The sequence below is a fragment of the Neoarius graeffei genome, chromosome 21 (genome assembly GCF_027579695.1).
Source record: "Neoarius graeffei isolate fNeoGra1 chromosome 21, fNeoGra1.pri, whole genome shotgun sequence".
Taxonomy (NCBI): Eukaryota; Metazoa; Chordata; class Actinopteri; order Siluriformes; family Ariidae; genus Neoarius; species Neoarius graeffei.
In genome coordinates, this window is record NC_083589.1 from 13,977,232 (window position 1) to 13,990,114 (window position 12,883).

A 12,883-nucleotide genomic window follows, 5' to 3' on the forward strand; every position below is an offset into this window, starting at 1 on the left:
GTCCTCACTTCTGGGCATTGTTAGCTGAAACATACATGAAAATCAGCATATATAATATTAATTACATAAGCATATGAAATGAATGTTTAAAGTATGTGTATTTACCTGTGAAAATACCTCTGGCGGGGTGCTGTGCCTTCTGTCTGTTTGAAGGCGTACTTCTCCCTGTCCATGCAGGGCTCGCCGGTGCTGCTACCATCATCATCAAATTCTTCCTCCTCCCCCTCTGCTGTTTCAGGCTGGGTTACTTCACTTTTGCTCACTTCTTCTTGGGTCCCATTTTCTAAACTTTAAACTGAAAATTTTTACATTTTTCTTACAAAATATCCAATGGTCTTCATTCGAAAGACAGATGCAGAATGCTGCAGACATGCTGGTTTTATACCCACTCCTGGCTTGCATCACATGCACATTATGAGTGATTGTAACATGCTAATCATATGCATCATACATGCTTCACAAGTGCGGCCCATACTCGTAGCGCAGGAAACTGGTAAAATGCAAGTCTCATACACTCCGCACTCACTGAATACGCACTGATCATGTGCATCAGATACATGCTTTCCACGGGCTAATGGTGCAATTCTTCCCATGCCTCGAGGAAGTCAGGTTTGCAACCTGTACTTGACAAATACTTTGCCCATACTCCTCCCCCAAACTTTCCCACGGGTTCACCGCGACCCTGCGGCACGGCTGCGAGCTACCAAACCCTGCGAGCCGTGCGTGTCCAAAACACTTACTGCAGGTTGTGAGTGAGGCATAACAACTGCTTTATTTTTTAAATGCAGTGGGTGTCAATCCTGCATGCTGTGGCATGTGCACTTAAAGGCACACCCCGGGCTGTGCATGCATCGAGCAGGCTGTAGCACGCACGCCATTAACGATGCGCAACTGAACATAATTAAGGAGCTATATGTGCACCTGTATAAGGTGTTAGGAATGGCGAGCTGAGGTGAAGTGAGGACCCAAGAGCAGACTCAGAAAACAGGCAGTGTAACAAGAAAACTTCTTTAATGAAGTAGATGGCAGAAAGGCAAAGGTACAGTAGGGCTCAGGCAAAAATCGGTGGTCAAAAAACAGGCCAGGAGGTCAAAAACACAGAGGAGCAGGTAGACACGATCAGGGACAAAAAACAGGACAAAAATTTTCACAAAAACTGATGAACACAGGGACAAGGGAAACCCAGGCAGAGGTAGCAAAAGACAATTCAGAAGAACAGGCAGGCAAAAACAGGGACAAAGACTGGACAGAAAAACTTGACAAAAAACAAGGAAAAATTCAGGCAGGAGGAATCAAGAAGACACAATACCAATGAGCTGTAGCGAGGCAAGGAAAGTCTACAAGAGACAGTCTGGCAAATGGAGTAGCTCCAAACAGTTCTTAAAAAGCCCTGGCTGATGCGAGAGGAGTGGTAGCAGGTGTGGGAGTGCCACTTCAGGAAATGGCCTTCAGCAAGGCAGGACTGAAATCCTGTCCTGGATCTGGCCTGGAGCCAGCATGGAAGTCCTACAATCTAAGGCATGGATGGGCTAGACCGGACTGTGACATAAGGACTGTTCAGACACATTATCGGTGCGAAGTATTATGCTATGTCAGTACGCATTACCGAGTCTGACTTCTGGTGTTTGATTTCCTTGTTTCCTATTTCCTGTTCCTAGTTCCCGTTTTCGCTCTGCCTCTGATATCCTGTTTGCGCCTTGCCTGACCCTTTGCTTGTTTCATGATTTGGATTTTGCCTGCCAATTTGGAACGTTTGCCTGTGTGTGTTTTCATCACTGTAAATAAACATCACTTCTACACATACGTCCGCCTACCTCGTACCTGACAGGATACTTCACCAAGAAATGGATGTAGCGGAACTATTACAGTTTGCCAGTCCCCACATCTCCCGGGTTCCCTTATCTCAGCTCCTTGCCTCATATTTCCAACTGAGTCCTGACTGGAGTCCCCCAGCACCCTACTATCATCCTAAGGGATTCAGTTTACAGTGCAATCTGTTCTTTTGAGGACCTTAAGGAGACCAAGCCTCTAGAACCTCTCTGGGTAAGCTTCATGCTAACTTTTATAGCTGGATGAGCTCGCCAATGGGTGGTGTACCTGATCGGCATAGGGCGGAGCTCACAGAGTTCCTTAGCCATGCTCCAGTTCATCATTTTGAATCTTTAGAAAAGGAGGATCCCATGAAGGTTTTTTGGTTTGGTTTTTTTTTTTGGGGGGGGATCATGCCTATGGCCAATGCAGTGGCAATAGAGGAGGCCATTGCTCCAGAGCTCCCTCCAGTGGCTGATGCAGAGACAACAGAGGAGGCTGTTGTTCCAGAGCCCCTCTTAGAGGCTGTCTTTCCAGAGCTGGTTTCTCAGCCAGAGCCAGCACCTGAATCAATGCCTGAACCAGAGTCTGCATCAGAACCCATGCCTGAACCATGGCCAGCTCCAGTGCCAATGTCAGTGCCAGCTCCAGCGTCAGAGCCAGAATCTGAGTCAGAGCCAGCTCCAGTGCCAATGTCAGTGCCAGTTCCACTGTCAGAGCCAGTGCCAGCATCTGTTCCAGAGCCAGCACCAGCATCTGTTCCAGAGCCAACGCCAACACCAGCATCTGTTCCAGTGTCAGAGCCAGCACCAGCTCCTGAACTAGTGGCAGAGTCAGAGTCAGAGTCAGCTCCAGTGCCAGTGTCAGAGTTAGAGTCAGTGTCTGCTCCAGAACCAGTGCCAGCACCAGAGCCGGAGTCAGCCAATGCCAGTGTCTGCTCCAGAGCCAGCACCAGTGTCTGTTCCAGTGCCAGAGTCAGTCTGCACCAGTGTCTGCTTGAGAACCAGTGCCAGCTCCAGAACCTGAGCCTATGCCAGAACTTGAGCCTGTTCCAGAACTTGTGTTAGAAGCTGACGACATGACCTCTGCCTCAGCTGGCTATGAAGGCCTCATCATCTCACTGCCACCCAGTCATGAAGGCATCATTGTTGTCCTGCCACCTGGCCAGGACCATAGCAATGTGCTGACAGGGCTCAAGCCCATGTCTGAGTCCAGTTCAGAGTCCAAGTCAAGTCCAGAGTTCAAATTAGCATCCAGTCCTAAGTCCAAATCATCCCCAGAGCTAGAGTTCAGTCCAAAGCCCAAGTCATTTCCTGAGCTCGAGCACACTACCAGCCCTGAGTCCGAACCAGATCCAGAGCACAAGCCTGAGTCAATTATTAAGCTTGAGCCAGAGTTTGAGTCCGAGTTCAGTCCAGAGCTCAAGCCATCTCCAGAACTCGAGCCCACTTTCAGTCCTGGATCCGAGCCAAGTCCAGGACCCAAGTCGAGTCCAGAGTCTGAATGTGATTCCTGCCCAAGTCCAGTCCAGAGCCAGAATAATCTCCAGAGCTCAAGCCTGAGCCATCTCCAGAGCCCAAGACCAGTGCAAGTTAGGAGTCCAAGTTTTGTCCTGAGCCTGAACCCGAGCCCCCACCAGAGCCAACAAGGATGGATTTTTGCTCCCAGAGGGAGCTCTTGTGTGTGTGTGTGGGTGTTTCTGTCAGTCCTGTGCACTGTGGCGTGTGCACCTGAAGGCACCCCCCAGGCTGTGTGCATGCCATTAATGATGTGCACCTGAACATAATTAAGGAGTTATATGTGCACCTATATAAGGACTGTTCAGATGCACTATTGGTGCGAAGTATTATGCTACGTCAGTATGCATTACCGAACCTTACTTCCCATGTTTGATTTTCTATTTCTTGTTCCCATTTTCACTCTGCCTCTGATATCCTGTTTGCTCCTCGCCTGACCCTTTGCTTGTTTTACGATTTTGGGTTTTGCCTGCCAATCTGTACTGTTTGCCTGTGTGTTTTCATCACTGTAAATAAACATCACTTCTGCACATTCGTCTGCCTGCCTCATATCTGACAGTAGGAGAATAAAATGCCCACAAAAATAATTTTTGCTGTGTCCAGTCTCATCTTTCTTGACCTGGACACACACATTTGTATAAAGCAAGCATATTTGTCCACTCTCACTTCCCAAAAACTTGACAAATATCCCTTTAAGTGACATTTAGAGCAGATAAAAATGTGATTAATTTGCAATTAGTCATGAGTTAACTATGGACAATAAGGTGATTGCTCATGATTAAATATTTTAATTGATTGACAGCTCTAAAAATATATATATATTTTTTTATTTATATATTTTATTTCTATATAAAATTGTTGTTTTACTTAAGGAGGTACTGATTAGATTATCACCTGAACCAAATCGTATTTAATAAGGAAAAGTATAAAAAACACTGCTATGGTCATCACTATCCTCTTGCAGTAGGATCAGTTTGGATGGCAAAAACAGGGCTAGTAGTACCTTAAATTTAATTGGAAGACAAAAAAAATCTATTCATCATGCCAAAAGAGTTAAAAAGCAAAGTTTTTGAGTGAGGAAAAAGAAGGGTTCAATTCTGGCTTTACTGGCAGAGGGATATGGTGAGTGTCAGCTTACTGTACTTCCATACTTAAAATTTCAGCAGTTCATAAGAACAAGTTCAAGCAGCAGACATTGGTGACAACAAAGTTACAGACAGGCAGAGGGAAAATCAACTCTCCACTGACTGGGATGAATGTCAACTCCTTTGAATGTCACTCAACAACCATCGCATGACATCAAGTGGCCTACAAAAAGAATAGCAAATGGCAGCTGGGGTTAAGTCCATGGCAAGGATAGTTCAAAACAGGCTCCTCCAGGTGAGGCTGAAGTCATAAAAAGCAAGTTCATCAATGAGAAGTAAAGAAAAGCTGGGCTGAGGTTTGCTAAAGATCAAAGTATTGGACCATAGAGGACTGGAGTAAGGTCATCTTCTCTGATGAGTCCAATTTTCAACTTTGCCCATCACCTAGTTGTCTAATGGTTAGACAGAGACCTGGAGAGGCCTATAAGCCACAGTGTCTCACACTCATTGTGAAATTTGGTGGAGGATCTTTGATGATCTGGGGTGCTTCAGCAAGGCTGGAATGTAGCAGATTTTTGTTTGTGAATGACACATGAATCAAGCCATCTACAATGTTATCCTGTAAGAAAACTTACACTACCGTTCAAAAGTTTGGGGTCACCCAGACAATTTTGTGTTTTCCATGAAAAGTCACACTTTTATTTACCACCATAAGTTGTAAAATGAATAGAAAATATAGTCAAGACATTTTTCTGGCCATTTTGAGCATTTAATCGACCCCACAAATGTGATGCTCCAGAAACTCAATCTGCTCAAAGGAAGGTCAGTTTTATAGCTTCTCTAAAGAGCTAAACTGTTTTCAGCTGTGCTAACATGATTGTACAAGGGTTTTCTAATCATCCATTAGCCTTCTGAGGCAATCAGCAAACACATTGTACCATTAGAACACTGGAGTGATAGTTGCTGGAAATGGGCCTCTATACACCTATGTAGATATTGCACCAAAAACCAGACATTTGCAGCTAGAATAGTCATTTACCACATTAGCAATGTATAGAGTGTATTTCTGATTAGTTTAAAGTGATCTTCATTGAAAAGAACAGTGCTTTTCTTTCAAAAATAAGGAAATTTCAAAGTGACCCCAAACTTTTGAATGGTAGTGTACTTCTATTCTGACAATGTTCCCTAACTCTGAGGATTGGGTTTTCCAGCAGGATAATCCTCCATACCACACTGACAGGTCAATCAATGGAGGACCACAAGTTCAAAACCCTTTCATGGCCAGCCAAATCTCCAGATCTGAACTCCATTGAAAACTTCTGGAATGTGATCAAGATGAAGAGGGATGGTCACAAGCAATCAAACAAAGCTCAGCCAATTGAATTTTTATGCCAGGAGTGGCATAAAGTCACCCATGAGCAACATGAAAGACCTGAACATGTCAAGCTCAGAGCATGTCAAGATGCATGAAAGCTGTGATTAAATGTCAGTTATTCCACCAAATATTGTTTTCTGAACTCATTCAAACTCATTAACAAGTTAATCAAGATCATATTCAATTTAAAAAAAAACAGTATACAAATGTTTGAACATTTGTATTCTGTTTTTTTTTTTAAATTGAATATGATCTTGATTTCTATGCATTATTCAAGGTCTGAAAATTCATCTTTTTTGATATTTTCACCAATTGTCACTTTCTGCCATTAAATGCTGTAAGTCAGGGGTTCCCAACTGTGGCAGCGGGGGCGTGGTCAAGCGCCGGTCTGTGACAGGAGGGCGGAGTCAGGGAAGGTAAGTGGCAGAATCACTACACCTGAGAGCAATTAACCTGTGTTTGTGTGTCTTCCCAGTGACCGTGCCCTATATCAGGAGGGAGAGCGAGAGCGGAAGGGGCTCATCCCTGAACCAGACGCCGGTTGTGTGTGGGTCTGTGCTAGAGTGGATATTGTTAGACTGAAAAGTGTGGCAATAAAGCAAAGTTATAAACCTGATCTCTGTCCTGCCGTCCTCTGTGCTCCGTGGACACAGCGTAGACACACTAACAATATCCACTCTAGCACAGACCCACACACAACCGGCGTCTGGTTCAGGGATGAGCCCCTTCCGCTCTCGCTCTCCCTCCTGATATAGGGCGCGGTCACTGGGAAGACACACAAACACAGGTTAATTGCTCTCAGGTGTAGTGATTCTGCCACTTACCTTCCCTGACTCCGCCCTCCTGTCACAGACCGGCGCTTGACCACGCCCCCGCTGCCACACCAACCTTTTCTATGTCAGGGCCCACTTGAAGATCTCACAAATGTCCGCGGCCCACCACTAACCCAATAAATAATACCAAGGCAAATGAATGTATTTTAAGACCAATTTTTATTTTAATATTAAAAATGGAACATTTAGGACTGAATAGAACTATTATGAAAAATGCAGTAACTGCATAAAAGGGTAACATTTTATTATTTTGATGTGAAAATAGAATATTATGGAGCCCGGATAGTGTCATCCCGCTTAATATTTTTAGACTTCACTTTTGCGTTCCCTGCGTTGTTTAAAAATTTATCATTATTGAAAGCAGCTCTTTGTCAGGAACCTCAGCAGTAACAGCAGAGTGTTCCGGAAAGCACTGACCTTGGGGAGCCAAACATAGAGCTGGGTGCCACACATTTTATTCAATGACACTTTCCCTATATTTTACTTATTTTGGCTGAGAAATGTTTTATTGACAATTTTGATAACTCTTCACTTTTAATCCAGGTCTGTAGTGTGAAATGTTCTTGGCTGTGTTTTTGTTTAAAAATGTTTTCCAAATTGTAGCTGTGTTTAATTTATATCCAGAGAAATATATATTCCAATATAATATACTCAGCATAAACATTTTAAATAGATTCTATATTTTTGGTCCATCCATGACATATTACTAAAGTAGCCTATTTACTGTTGTTGATGTGGGTCACTTGCTGTTAGCCAATTCACTTTCTCGTACCAGGAGCTGAAAGGAACGAGTATTATTCCCTACCTTTTTCACCAAGTCAATTTGCGTTGGTCTACCCTGCTCTTTAATTTTAATTTTTTCCTCGAAAGAAGACTGGCAAATGGCCTCGCCAAAATTAAGTCAGCAATGCTTGGCATCCGTGCACAGCTTTCTTGCTAGCTGACTAGCCCCCTCAAGTTCAAGTTCAGTCACTCAAATAAACGAAATTTCTGGAACTAAGATAGCAAACTTGACGACACTATATTTACACTTTATTTACAATGAAAATATATACAAACCAAAAAAGCTGGTAGAAACCGTATGTAATGAATGAAATCGAAATGTAAGCTGATCTCTTACAATACACCACAGCACTTGTGAATCCGCATGGGACTGAACTGAAATTCACCGCTGCCTGTCTAGAGTTGAAACGAGCTGTCAATCAAAGACAATATCCAGCCACTTTCACCAATCACCAGTCTCCTCGCGGAACCTGCCATGTCCCTCCCATGTGAGGCTTGGAGTCCGTGGGAGGTCATTTTCGCAGTATTTGTCCAATAACCGTCTTGCATTTTGAGATTGACAAGCGCATAGCTCCCAAAGCCATTGAAGTGCACTGAGGCTGGGCTGCATCGCGCTGTCACGAGGGGGAAACAGTGTTGCCAGATTGGACGGTTTTAAGTGCATTTTGGCGGGTTTTGAACATATTTTGGGCTGGTAAACATCAGCAGTATCTGGCAACATTAGGTGAACTGGGGAAAGTTATAACGGAATGATTTCGCACTGTAGTTGGGTTGAGCACATATATTTCTATGATTCTGGATCTGAAATAGCAATGTTATAAGGTCGGCTATAACTAAGCCTAGCGCAATTCATCCTATACAATGTTCGTCATTTTTAGAGGAGGCTGAGCCTCCCTCGTTGTCTTAGAGCAATCGCCTGTGTTTTGCATTCCCTCGCAATAATCTTGCATTCCCTCGCAATAATTTTGCGTGCCCTCACTTTTGCATTCCCTCGCAATAATTTTGCGTTCCCTCGCAATACTTGTGTGGAAGCGGGGGCGTGGTCAAGCATCGGTCTGTGACAGGAGGGCGGAGTCAGGGAAGGTAAGTGGCAGAATCACTACACCTGTGGTTAATTGATGTTTGTGTGTCTTCCCAGTGACCGTGCCCTATGTAAGGAGAGAGAGCGAGAGCAGAGGGAGCTCTCTCCCTAACCAGACGGCTGATGTGTGTGTGTGTGTGTGTGTGTGTGTGTGTGTGTGTGTGTGTGTGTGTGTGTGAAAGAGTATATGAACGCTGAAAAGCTGAATAAAGAGAGTTTTGTGAAATCAGTTCTGTCCTGCCATCCTTCTGTGCTCCACCCACATACACGAACCGCTACAGTGGTGCCGAAACCTGGGATCAGCACAGAAGGATGGCAGAACAGAACTGATTTCACAAAACTCTCTTTATTCAGCTTTTCAGCGTTCATATACTCTCTCACACACATCAGCTGTCTGGTTGTGGAGAGAGCTCCCTCTGCTCTCGCTCCTTAAATAGGGCGTGGTCACTGGGAAGACACACAAACATCAATTAATGACAGGTGTAGTGATTCTGCCACTTACCTTCCCTGACTCCGCCCTCCTGTCACAGACCGATGCTTGACCACACCCCCACTCCCACACAAGTATTGCAAGGGAACGCAAAAGTGAAGTCTAAAAATATTAAGCGGGATGACACTATCCGGGCTCCGTAGTACGGATCCGTAGAATATTTAGGACTGAACTGAATTAATATGCAGGAAGGTCAGTGTGCATTACTCAACAACATCATATATTCTGTCAAGAAAATAATTGCAATGAAGCAAAACCAATGCATTGCACCTAATGTGAAGGCTGATGTTGCATGGTGCCAACCAGATACTTTATGTCTGGCACAATGGATGACAGTCGAAGTCGAAGATCTGGCTCAACATTCAGTTTATTTCTGTACTTTGTCTTCAGCGCCACTAGTGCAGAAAACCCGCACTCACATAGGTACGTCGTCGGAAAAGGCATCAGAAATCTCACAGCTCTGTCGGCCAGATCGGGATACTCAGAAGCAACATGAAGCCAAAAGTTTATCAGGTGCTTCTGTGAGAAGACCAGCTTCAATGCGGTGTCGCAGGAGAGATCCAGAAGACTGTCTTGCTCTTTTGCGCTCAGGGCAGCAATGGCCTCGTCACTGTGAACGCCGAATGGATTTTCGATCCAACTGCATTGCGCATCGAGGGGAGGGAAGTATTCGCGCAGCTGTGTTTTCAAACCCTGGAGGTGCTCTTTGATTGCGTTAGTCACATGGATGGGAAGCTGCCTCTCTTCCTTTGTCAAAAAATCTGACATGTTTTCAAAGGAGTCATAATTTGACTGGTCGACACGCTTATCCCACTGCGCGAGTTTTCTTATCGCTCCCTCCACTTTGTGCTGGACCTTGAACATGTTAACAACGGATCCCTGAAGAGCTAGATTCAAAGCATTTAAGTGGCTGAAAATGTTGGCGAGATAACCCAATTTAGCTAGCCATTCAAAATCACTGAAGCAGTGTACGAGTTCAAACTTTGAGTCGAGAAAAAACACGCGCACTTCATCCCGCAGCTCGAAAAGGCACGTCAGCACCTTTCCCCTCGAGAGCCATCGCACTTCTGTGTGTAACAACAGCTGCTGGTGATCACTGCCCATCTCTCCACACAGCATGGAAAATAAACGTGTTTGCAGTGGACGGCTTTTGATGAAGTTAACGGCTTTGACTGCCTGGTCTAAAACAGTCTTCAGATTCAGGGGCATTTTCTTTGCAGCCAGTGCTTCGCGGTGTATACTGCAGTGGACAGAGCTCGCTTGAGGGGCCACCACTTTTACACAACTGACAACTCTGCTGTGCTGGCCCAGCATTGCATGCGCTCCATCAGTGCTCACCCCAACACATTTGGACCATTCAATACCATTGGAAACTATGAAAGAATTCAAAATGTCAAAAATTGCCTCAGTAGTTGAACGGGTTGGCAGAGGTCTACAAAACAAAAGGTCTTCCTTTATTTCGCCATTCTTTTCGTATCGGATGTAGGCAAGCAGATTTGATACGTTGGCAATGTCAGTTGATTCGTCCAGTTGGATGGCATAAAAACGGCTCCCTTTTATGTTCTCTATCAGCTGATTTAGCACATTGTCTGCCATGTCATCAATTCTGCGCTTGACAGTGTTATCCGACAGTGAAAGGAGTTTGATCGGCTGCACTGCTTTCTCTCCCAACATCACCTCAACTATCTTTTTAGTAGCTGGAAGAATCAAGTTCTCTCCATCAGTGTGTGGTTTTCCCGTCTTAGCGATGAGCTCAGAGACCAGATATGATGCTTCCACAGCCTTTGCATTGTCACTGCCCCTGGCAGTACCTTCCATTATTTTTCTCTTGCTCTGGTATTCTTTGAGCTTGTTCTTAAAGAACTGTAGTGGCTTGTTCGCGTACTCCCCATGCTTTGTCTGGAGGTGACAGCGCAGTTTACAGGGCTTCAAGGCTTCATTCGAAAGTGTTTCGGAGCATACCAGACACAGCGGGAGTTGTTCAGCCTCTGAGCCAGTCCAATAAAATCCAAGACCCAGGTACTCATCACTGTATTTTCTTAGGCATTTTCTTTTCTGTTTGGCAGGGTGATGATCACTTGTAGACTCGCCCTCAGCCTCTGGAATCTCTTTTCTTTTAGTTCTCGCTGTTGCTAACCACCTATCCATTTTGATGCACCTTTTTGGCGCCTAAACTAGCTTAACTTTGTGTCCTCACCATGACAACTACCACTTTTACACTGACTTTGCTGCGGATTGTAACGAGTCAACAGCCAATAAGGGGTTGCAACGTTCATCCTTTTACTTTGAAAACCACACATATAATTCAGAAGATGGTAGCGCTTTTTCTATTATTATTTTTGGACACTCAGGCACACACAAATATTATATTAAGATTTTTAGAAAATGATTTGACGGCCCCCTTGCAATACCTCCACGGCCCACCAGAGGGCTGCGGCCCATAGGTTGAAAATCACTGCTGTAAGTGATAACACTTTTATGTGGAATTTGGAGGAAATGTTATCAGTAGTTTATGGAATAAAACAAAATTGTTCATGTTCTTCAAACAAACATATCTGTGAATAGTAAAACCAGAGAAACTGATCATTTTGCAGTGGTCTCAATTTTTCCAGAGCATGAGCCTCAAAAAGCCTCTGACAACCAAGTCCAGCTTCTGGCCTTCACATGTGGTTTAGCTTCTAAACCTGGTGGACCTGTTTTTACTAAGAGGAGAAGGGACAAAAGGTGGGCCCTGGTGCCTCAAAACCAGATGGTTTGGGTAGATGGGGCTCATTAACCTTGGTTGGTAGCTCATCTAGGAGAAGGAAAACTCTGATCTCAAATCTCCGCTGCCTTGCGGCCACACCCACTTATGGGAAAGGCTAAAGGAGTAAACCCTGACAGGAAATCCAGAAATGAAGTCCCTAAGATGGTGTGGCATCATAACATCATCCCGGCAAGTCCTGCAATGCCACTGGTGACAAGCTGTATCGACTTTCGTCATTCCCTTGGATCCACCAGCTGCATGGGCGGGGGGAGTCTGCTGCCCAGGAAACAGCTGATCCTCCATATTTCCCCTGCCCAGCCTATGTAGCTCCACTGGAGAGAACACTCCAGTGACATTGAAAGGTGCTGGTACAAAACGGGAAGTGAGCAATTACCGGTTTTAAGCTCATACAATTGGCGAAGGAAATGAGTGCTAGGGGCCACTTCCGATGGTGGGAAAGGTCATTGTACCTCACTGGACAGCTACCACCCGCCTCAAGCTGGGCAGCCCCCAGCCAGTTAGGTGCTGTTCCACCATGGCCTGCCTGCCCTACTGGGTATGTGGGGATTAGAAACCATCTCGAAAAGTGGGCCATAAACCCTGCATGAGGCAAAACAAACAGTAGAAAAAAGAAGACTCCAACTCTTCGTTTTGCAAGCTGGAATGTCAGGACCATGTGTCCTGGTCTCATGGCTGACCTGCAACAAATCAACGATGTGAGAAGGACTGCTGTCATTGACAGAGAACTCTCCTGGCTAAAAGTCAATGTTGCCTGCCTCCAGGAGACCCGACTGGCTGACAGCAGCACCATCAGGGAAGCAAGCTACACCTTCTTCTGGCAAGGGAAGTCTTCAGGTGAACCCCAGCAGTATGCTGTTGGCTTTGCTGTGAAGAACATGCTTGTCACCCTTACTGAGACTCCTTCAGCGGGCACCGAGAGAATCGTCACCCTCCAGCTGTCAACATCCTCAGGCCCAACCAACATAATCAGTGTATACGCCCCAACCCCCTACACTCAACTCCTGAGGAAAAAGAACAGTTCTGAGGCCCTGGATGAAGTGATATCCAGGATCCCTAGCACTGAAGCCCTTTATCTCCTTGGAGACTTCAACACTAGAGTGGGAGCTGATCAAATGGCTTGGCTCACCTGCCTCAGTGCCCACA

The 12,883-nt window shown here is 45.2% G+C and overlaps 1 protein-coding gene across 1 annotated transcript; it reads right to left on the bottom strand.

Moving 5' to 3' along the window:
* Window positions 1-2,226: 2,226 nt before the first annotated feature.
* LOC132869939 (zinc finger BED domain-containing protein 5-like) lies at window positions 2,227-11,121 on the bottom strand. The gene is made up of 2 exons (XM_060903507.1): window positions 9,353-11,121; window positions 2,227-2,743 (listed from the first exon to the last, which is right to left on the bottom strand). Exons 1-2 carry the CDS (start codon window positions 11,119-11,121, stop codon window positions 2,227-2,229), a joined length of 2,286 nt encoding a protein of 761 aa, XP_060759490.1.
* Between the last annotated feature and the right edge of the window lie 1,762 nt (window positions 11,122-12,883).

Coding starts and splice junctions, on each gene's coding strand:
- LOC132869939 (XM_060903507.1), bottom strand. CDS start 11,121: ATGGATAGGTGGTTAGCAACAGCGAGAACTAAAAGAAAAGAGATTCCA. Junction 2,744..9,352: donor CTAGTGGCGCTGAAGACAAA/GTACAGAAATAA, acceptor GCTCTGGAGCAG/ACACTGGCATTGGCTGACTC.